The sequence below is a fragment of the Branchiostoma floridae genome, chromosome 7 (genome assembly GCF_000003815.2).
Source record: "Branchiostoma floridae strain S238N-H82 chromosome 7, Bfl_VNyyK, whole genome shotgun sequence".
NCBI classification, from domain to species: domain Eukaryota; kingdom Metazoa; phylum Chordata; class Leptocardii; order Amphioxiformes; family Branchiostomatidae; genus Branchiostoma; species Branchiostoma floridae.
The window spans coordinates 8,824,242-8,834,270 of NC_049985.1; the positions used below are offsets into that span (position 1 = coordinate 8,824,242).

At 42.7% G+C, this 10,029-nt stretch overlaps 1 protein-coding gene across 1 annotated transcript; it reads right to left on the reverse strand.

Annotated features, from left to right (window-relative positions):
- Nucleotides 1-4,895: 4,895 nt before the first annotated feature.
- On the reverse strand, nucleotides 4,896-6,437 carry LOC118419429 (leucine-rich repeat-containing protein 24-like). Its single transcript, XM_035825796.1, has one exon. It carries the CDS (start codon nucleotides 6,435-6,437, stop codon nucleotides 4,896-4,898), a length of 1,542 nt encoding a protein of 513 aa, XP_035681689.1.
- Between the last annotated feature and the right edge of the window lie 3,592 nt (nucleotides 6,438-10,029).

Genomic DNA, 10,029 nt, shown 5'->3' on the forward strand with positions numbered 1-10,029 from the left:
TCCCCACCTTCAAATCATGTTAATCTCTACCACTTTGACCTACATCTGTAACCTGACACCTGTTTCTATTTGCTTTTGTCTCAGTCAGACTCGTCCGAGCTAAATTCTTGATTTGTAAACGGGGCTTAAGGACAGCCAATATACTAACACATATCGACTACAAAAATTTAACAAGCCTAAAAAAGTTCCTGTGGTGTCTGGACAGTCTTAATTGTTCTTGTCTGCATGCTCTTTTTCACAATATGTAATCATGCGTTTTAATCTTACATATATGTAAGATATTAACGTATAACGCAAAGGTGGTTGATCATGAATGAGACAAATTGAGTAAGGGATTGTTAGTTATAGCCTCTTCCAGGCTCCGCGGATCGCTGGTCTTAGCCGAACTCTAGTAGAAATTAGAAATTAGAACATACAGACTATTAAAACAATCTTATAAAGAAGAAGAATATCTTATGATTGCCAATGTACGCCACAGATCTACCATCACAAAACTAAGAATCAGTTGCCACAAATTACGAATCGAATCAGGAAGACATAACCACTCTGCTCTAGAGCAAAGAATATGCCAATTTTGTAGTTTAGGGAAAGTAGAAGATGAAGTACATTATACTATGGATTGTCTTTTGTATGGTAGCGATAGGAGTATTTAATTTGACTATGTATTAAGTAAACATCCTCACTTTAGATACTTGAATAGTAAAGAGAAATTTATATTCCTGATAGCTTTTGATAAACCAACTCTAACCAACCATACAGCTAGCTACATTTATGCAATTACCAAGAAGCGAGAGGAAGTCGAATGTCCTAGAATAGATTAGACGCACATCTGCATATAAATATGTGTATGATTCTTTTCATTGTTACATATATGGGATTCTCACCATGTGACCTGTACTTAGCCCAGTGGGGCACAAATGTGCAATAAAGGTCTTCATTCAGTATTAAATCTATCGGCTCACATGGTGAAATGTGTTAGCCTTAGTGCCATCCTCCGTACTGAGTCCGTAGTGATTCCGTGGTTAAGCCGGCTTTACAATTCATGCGGACGCCGGCCGAATTTGTAGATCGGTCAGAGCTCGCCGAATTTCAACATCGCCCGAGTATCGGCTGTATTTTTCGCTGAAAATCTGCCCCCTTTACAAATGGACGGAGCCCGTCCGACGTCCGTCCAAGACAACTGATTTGTTAGTGAGATTATACTATGTCTTGAACATGGACGAAGTCAGAACTGACTAACCTTGTAAAAAGCCAATATTTGTGTAAATCTAATTTCTGAGTTGCGAGATATATGTAGGACATGAGTGGAGTGGACGGGCACACTGAAAACAATAATATCAACAGGAATGTTGTGACATACTAATCCAAAAACTACCACAAGAGCCACAAAGTGAACAAACCAGTCTGATTCACCATAATACAATGATATTGACAAAGCTGACATCGGGCGAACCTCGGGCAAACCTCGGGCGAACCTCGAGCGAAGGCCGACAAAGGCCGTCTGAGTTTCAGACTTGAAGCCTTTAGACATGAAGAATATATGATCTAACACATTCAAACCAATAGCAAAAAAATAGATAGGAAGTGCTGTCTTGGTGTCCAATTGCCTTGAATTATGAATAAAAGGTACGCAGCTTTTTTTTAGAAAAGTTCATATAGTAGTCTTTATTTATCTTATATTTCGGAACAAACTTTTTATTAAAGATGAAAGGCCAAAACAAAGGCACGTGTTCAACACAGGTATCAAATTGATTAGGTGACAGTTAAAATTCTGCCGGAGCCCTCCCAAGCTCCCAGCGACACCAGCACAACGCTCGCCCAAAGCACGCCAAACTAGTTTAAAGTCGGACGGAATATCGTCCGGTTATTGCAGGAAGCCCGAACGAGTCTGGCGCGAGGCTTAAGAGATCGGGCAAACTCCGACCGAAAAGAAGACAGTTAAAAACCGTCGGTTAGCCGCCTGAGTACTGGCCAAGTCTTGGCCATTGCTCAGACAAGCTCCCGTCGAGCTACAGGCAACCCATTGACGGGCTCTCCGAGCTCAACACTCGCCACTGAGGCCTCGCTGAAATTAAGCGCAGCTGCAAGTGCCCCGCAAACGCCGGCCGAGCTGCAAAAATTCGCTCGAGGTCCGCATAATCGCCAAAGCGCCGGTCATACTCCGGCCGAAAATGTCCATTTGGAGCTCGCCAACAACTCGGCCGAGCTAAATTCTTCATTTGTAAAGGGGGCTTTAGCAAGCGAAAGGATTAAGGCAGCTGGCACTAGGGAGCCAGGCTAGAAATGTGTCATGGATGATGGCTGTTGGTCAGACGCATGCTCATTCGTGGGTATGGCTACAGAGAAATAAGCTTTGGCCATATGTTAAGTGTATATTTCAGCGGTTCGGGATCCGAAGTCAGTTTGACGTAGACTCAAGCCGCTGTAGTTGAGCTCGGCCGGCGTGTTGGCGAATTCCACATGGGCATTTTCGGCAGAAGAACGACAAGACGTCCTGCAGATTACACGGACTTCGGGTGATCTTTAGCACTTCGGCGTACGTTGGTGGGTCCCTGGAAGCTGGGCTTAAATTAAGCGAGGCCTCGGCGACGATTTCTTTTTACCTTTTTATAAGGTTTCGATAGGTCACTGGCTCTATGCAAAATTCCACTTAATGTTCTAATTTTCAGTGTGCCCGTCCAATCCACTTATACCCAGTGAATATAGCTATATACGAGTAGACTGCTACATTGACTCGTATGTGTAAAAAAACCTCTCATTTCTATTTTCCGTGTTGTATGTTTGTAAGGCCGGATACTGCGGGATACCACAATGGGGTTAGTATTTTAGAATGGGACGGATGAAACGCGTGTTAACAGCGACCAAGTCTTCCGTGGTTAGGTTACATTGACGAAATCGACAAAGAAGGCTAGTCTTTGGCTTTCTTTCTTTGCTATGTCCATGACATGAGAATACCATCCTAAAAAAAAGTTTGCTTAATTGGATCTGACCTGCGTGACGGCAATGAACCTTCAATCCGACGTAACTTTAATCTGACATTTATCAGCACTCGTTAGCCATGATATGCAAAATATTTTGATTGCTTCTAGAATATGATAAGGTAGACAGAATACAAAAGTACAATGTTATGGTCTTAACGATTGCAAGTTGCGGCGAAAAGCCGGATCAGGTAGTAGTTAACGTTTCTTTCGATTTTTTTCATCACATATCGTCTGTCGTTGGCGGAAGGTATAAGCGGTGATGAAGTTTATTTAAGGACGCAACGGGTAATAATGGCAAGCTATGGATGGTTGACCTCCACCTACCATGTGTGGTGATTTTAGCTCAGTGACAGTGTACTGTGGTTATCGAATCAATATGATAGGGATTGACAAATAGCTTCATGATCGTATAGCGCAACATAAAGTATGATTAAGCACATCACTAAATTCATTAGGTAGGAACTGAATCTCCAAGGGACTTTGTTATAAGTGACGCTATTTTCAAGACATGTTTTCCTTGTACAGTGCAATAAGTGGAAGGCTGATACATTTGTAGTTCTTCATGTAATGCACTCAACACTTGGCACTTGTTGATTCCGCTCTGCCGCATTTGCCGTTATGTCAGAAAATAGTATGATAGAAAATCATGACTGGACCCCACCATTTCCCCACTTGATGGATATTTACTTATGTCAGCCTTTACTCTTAAGATGAGTTATAATTGTAAGATGCATTTTATATTTGACCGTTTGTGTCTGTGATAGCTGCCCGTAGTGCGCCAGTCCCAATTCGAGACGCCAGAGGGTCTGTCCCTCCATCTGGGTATTAATTAATGTATCATTTTTGCCTTACATTGTACCGTGTACAAATACCGTGCAATAACGTTCATTCACTTACGATGCGTCGACGACCGAGGTATCATGATTCGTAACATTCAAAACACTGACAACATCTGAAGGAATGTTATTAGCATCTAGAAGTTGCAACAACTTGTTGCGATCAATTAGTTGAAAGCTCAACGGAAACCGACTGATACAAGAGTGAAGAGAGAGTGAAGAGAGAGGATGTGGCCGGAGGTCGATCGTCCATGACTGAAGTCATCATGGTTTGACTTTAAGTTAATACGTAATCAATTACACGTACAAGGCGAGTCCTTATGAGCAAACGGCTGAAGACCTAAGATTTAAGATGGCTCATGCATGGTACGTCGATGAAGGTTACACATCCAGGTATAATAATATGCCAAAAAGCAGTTACTCTTGCAACTGGATTGGCCGTTTGTGAAATCATATCCAGTTGCTTGAGTAACTGCTTTTTGGGTTAAGGACTCATGGTGTTTGTCGTGTGGGCTAAGGGGTGTGGTACCCTCTTTAACAAGGAATAACAATTACAGGAGCTGGAACCCACCATTCAAGCGAACTTATAGCTGCGAGCTAAAGCTACGAACACACTAAACCTGACTATCCCCGTTGGATGTAAACCTCCGGAGAGTAGTGGAATAGTATTGTAACCGATATGACACTGTGCGCCAAAATCCTATCCCGGAAGAGAGTGATATGACGTCTATCTGTTTGAAGAACGTATGTCAAATAGAACTAGAAGCGTTAGCGCTTCGCGACGTCAATACAATTTTGTTTAGTTCTGTTTCGAAATGCAGTAAAAAAAATTCAGTTGGACGCGGGTAATATATCGCAGACAATCCCCTCATTGCAAATCGTAGTTCAGCATTTTCAGTTCAACTATTCAGACTAAACGGCCTTTGCCATCTGAAAACGTTGATTTCATATCCTAGTGAGACCAAGAACGCAAACGCGCCGCTCAGTGAACTTGCTGCTGTGCTGTGCTACTGGTGGTACGCCGAAAGGCGATTATCGGCCACCAGATACTGTAACAGCAGCTGGAATAGTAAGACGGTCAAAACACCATCTGGCGATTCAAAATTAAAATGCACCAATGCCATCGCCCGGCAGTCAAACTGTCCAAGGCGACTGTTTGCTCGCGCCGAGGTGCTAATGACACTAAGCCGCTCCGCACAGCGGGAGAGCCGCAGAAACTGCGGGTTTCCATTTCCCGGTTGTGAATTGGCCCAGTTCGTAATGCTTCGCTTGTCTCGCGTGGCTTGGTCAGCGGTAGATCCACAGTGAAGGTGTGCTGTAGGCTCTGCCCTCCTTCGCTTGTCTCGTGTGGCTTGGTGCTCTTGACCGTGGATTTGCTCATCCTTGCCTTCTGCTGGGCATGTACAGGTGTCGTGGTGTAGACGGCTGCCATCATGGTGTGCTGGCTCTGCCCTCCCTCACCATGGCTCTGCCCTCCTTCGCTTGTCTCGTGTGGCTTGGTCAGCGGTAGATCCACAGTGACGCTGCCTGGTGTAGACTGCACGATGCACCGGAAACTGCCCTCCGTCCAGCACCGGTAGGCCTTCTGACTCAGGCGGAGGGTGGAGGTGGACTTGCCGATGTAGGGTAGGCCGGAGTCGCTCGTGGAGTGTGCTGTTTCTCCTTCAGGAGACTGGGTGGTGGGGATGTCGTGCTCCAAGTGAGCAGTTACAGCGCTGAAACAATGGCTGGCTGACTCTCCGTCTCTGACGTCCCTCCCTTCCGGATCCAGCCAAATGATCTCTGGCTGCTTCTCCCAGAAGACCTCACAAACGAGAGTGACTCCGTCATCTTGGTGTGATACCTTGGCTGTAGGTGGCGGACATGGCATCTCGTACCTCTCCACGTCGGCGATCTTTTTCCCGGAGAGACTCGGTGGGTAGCTGCACTGCAATCTGCTGTAGACGCGACCCAATGCTCTAGGCCCTACAGACATCAAGCCATCTAGCGCACAGGTGCAACGGTAAGGATTTGCCTCAACGTATGGATGGAAGTCGCCACGCCATCCACGCACTGTAGCGAGCGACTCCACTGGGATGATCTGTATCCGGTTGTATGTGAGCCCTAGACTGAACCTCTGGGCAGGTCTGCCCAACCCTTGTAGCCAATTTGCATTGACTGACGACAGCTTATTGTGATCTAGGGAGAGACTTTGTAACATGGAAAGGTAACCAAACGACTTCGCAGCAATATGTGAGATGTTGTTGTAGCTCAGGTGCAGATACTTGAGGCTGGTCAGGCCAGCAAAGTACCAATCTTCCACAGTACTCAGCCGGTTATACATTAAAATAAGGTACTCCAATCGTGCCAAGGGTTGCAAGGCATTCTTCATGATGTGATCAATTTCATTCCTAGACAGGTCGAGCTTCACCAACTTTGTGATCCCGCCAAACCAGCTTCCAATGACTTTGATGACGTTGCTGCTCATGGACAGTGCCTGAAGGTTTGGCACAGCTGAAAATGTTTCACTTCCTGTCGCCTGCATGCTCCCGGGCCCCAGAATCAGCGTGAGCAGCTTGTTCAGACGGGGGAAGCTCCTCAGCCTGCCGCTGCTGTCCGAGTATTCTGTGACTTGCATCATCTTCAGAGTGTTGGGAAGGCACCCTAGTGGAACCTCATTGGTCTGTCCTGTTGTGTTGCACGTAGCGCAAGGCACCTGGTAGCTTAGGTCTAAAATAATCATCATCAACCCTGGCGGAAGCGCCTTACATGATCGCCCAGTATGTTTTACCTGACAGACGTCATTGCAATATGAACCTGCTTGGGCCTGTAGAGCAAACGCAAAGAAGAGGAGAAAAGAAAGCCAGACCATTGTGCCCCCCATTTCAGTCTCCTTGCAAAGGCGTTCCACTTCACACTACAAAGAAAATAAATATGGTCATTACTCTATATACAAAAGTTTAGGATATATCAAGCAGCCTTGACCTGGCTTATAATGTATGTGGATCTGCAACTACATTCTTGAGAGTCCTAGACCAACATGACTGGACGTTGTAGATGCCCCTGGTCCACCCTTTGTCTGGTTGTGGTAGGAGCCAAGATGAATGAAGATGGTGACTGAGGATGATGCAGATCATCCATATGTCTCAAGCTGAGGCATCCTGAAACAACATGCAACATTTTTGATGTGAGTCCACATGCAAGGTAGGAATTATGAGTGAAATCTTGAGTAACTGAGTGATCATGGAGGAATGAATGTGTTATAAGCATTCTATAGAAACTTTTGCATCCTTTTGGTAACTTTGTACACGTGTAGTCATTAGAGATAACTATAAATGCTGCAATTGGTGAAATCGGAAAGATAAAAAACAATGGAAAAAAGTCAACCTCTAGAAATATTACTGAATACACAGAGAAGGTACATCCCCTTCCAACAACATGCAAACAGATGTATAATATACTTTAATATCGAAAAACAAGTTGTACCCCCCAGTAGAGAAAATGAAATCATACGAAAAATTTGCAAAGATAACATTGGAGAGCCTATACTTGTTACCTTTATTACTACAAAGGAAACTAAGTTACAGTGCTTTCAATAAAAGATTATTCACAACTACATGACTACAAACAGCTGGCTAAGAAAAACAAATCTAGCAGAAACCGACCAGTGTAACAACTGTTAAAAAAACATACAACTGAACATTTACTAGTGCATTGTAAAGATGTAAAATATTCTGGAAACAATTCTGTCTATGGTGGAAAAGCAAGACCGGGTACTAGATGAAAATATGATGGCTTCCGTCCTACTAGTCAGTTGTTACTATTGGCTACTACACTTTCACATTGTATGTTAATTGCCAAATACTCTATCTACCAATGTTCTGTTAAAAACGTCAAACCAACTTCTGCATATTTTAAAAACAGGCTAAAAAAAAGAAATAGACAACAATCTCTGTAACCTCTTAAAGACACTACTTAATAATAATTGCTTTTTATGTATTATTATGTTTGTATTATACTATCTAAACACTTGTATGTGAATGTTGATAAAGGTTGAAAAAGAAATAAATAAATGCTGTGATAGTTTATTTGTCTATGGTAATAATTATTGATAGGTGCTTCCAGTAAATGAGGAAAATCAAAATCAACGTAGATTTCGACATTTACCAATAATGCTAGTAATGTAAATCCATGTTGTTTGTACATGAAAAAAAAGCTTTCCATACAAGCGTATGCCCCTATCACACAGAATCCAGTAAATTTGGAGCAGGTGCATTAAGGAAAATTTTAGCAGCATAATAGCTGTCTGTTTATTATTTGCCTAATGGTATGTGCAAGAAGAGTCATTGTTAATGGCTGCATGTCATTTTGTTGTCTTGTGCGAGCGTACGGTACTGTGTAGTACATGTTATTTGAGCAATGCCTCCTCTCACAAATTCTTTGAAAGGAAAAGAGATAATTACAGAGTTTTAACTGAATGTTATATGTTTAAACTCCAGTTGGGTTCTGGATCATGAGTACCTGAATTTCGATTGAAGGAATCTATAACTGAAAATAACCATCATATTTGGAAAACAGCAGGCATCAACTATACCAGGCGAGCAGGCAGCAAGCTATTGTAGGACCTGTCATTTGCCAACCCTTTGCCTTTTTTTAATAAAAAAATATGCCATAACTATGTATGAGATTTTCTATGCCATCCACAATTAAGGACAATCAAATTTCAATTAGAGTGCATTCCAAGTCACCTTGAGGGTTATTAGGTGATATTTGTAATAAGTCTGAATCTTTCCTGATAAAAGAATATCTAAGCCACAATTGTTAATTTTCTTTTCAAAATATCTACTATAAAAATATTCATCTATTTCAATTTCTTTTAACGTTGATATTTCAGAAACATTTTGAAAGTAACTACAATGTACTAAAATATCTCTATCGTATGCTTTTTTTTAACTGGACACCTCAAATTTTGTTTTATACAAATAACTGCACACAGTCAGGAATGGATTCTAATTCACGCCCAAACCACATGTACTTACAAGTAACACGTTCATCTTCAAGCTACAAAGGAATGCAAACTTGCGTTTTTGTGTAAAAACAGGTTTGAAGTGGTCAAATACATTGTACAATGTACACATTACAATGAAAGAGTTTGGGCGGTCTCACAGCGACACCTTTCTTGTATGGGCAGGACTGCACAGGGACGCTAACTATATTTTTTTTATCCAGGTCCAGTTACATGTATATATGTATATATCTTATATATTAGATTTCTTATCCATCAAAAGGTGGAGGCAAATTTCATCCTAATTTTTCTACCTAAACAGACAAAATAAAAACTCTCTTACAGAGTCCATGCACTCAGGAAATGGAATAGTAAAAGCGTTTTCCCACAAGGGATACGTCATACATTTCTGGGCAAACAACCTCAGGAAAATCGGTGTGGTATCCAGGTAATGTTGTACCTGATGATTTGTAGCTGTCTAAGATTGATGCATTATTGCAGTTACCAGTTTGCCTTTGATTTCCTGATGAGTGAACTTAAACTGCTAGAGTACCCCACTGCCACATCGGTTGAGACCCAACGTATGCGTAGCTGTAATGACTCTTTCAACAGCTAGAGGTCCCCACTGCCACGTCCATTGAGAACTACGGTTTTCGCCGAGCCGAGGGGCTATTTATTGGCTGGTCTCTACCAGCTTCGACTTTGCTGGCTATTAATTTTATTGGGATAATAATTTGCCAGGGGAGTTTTGCTGCCGGAAGAGTAAGCCGGAAACATTTACCTTTAATAGCATGGATTGACTCCCCTGGCCAATTTCCGGATTTTTTTACCGAATTCTACGATCCTCGCACCCCGAAGATAGGTGGAGGCTAGCCTGAATACCAGACCCCAGTCCGATCTCAAAAATATCTATCGAGCTGGGGTCTAGTATCCAGGCTACTTAGGTGGATGCTAGCTATTGGCCGAAATTTTTCGAATGCGTGGAGAGGGGGGAGGCTAAAAAATTCGGCCACTGCGAACCATCCGACCGAAACCTGTGGTCGAATAATAAATAAGTCCGAGTGCCTTCCGTGGACCATGAGCCGCAGCAACCTATGTTTTTTTAAGGTTTAAGAGTTTTCGGTAAATCCATGAAGCGGCGTTTTGAAGCTAGGCAATCCAAAAATACGTGGATTGGCACTTGGTATGGTACTCGATTTTATTAATCTATGCACAAATAAAAGAAATA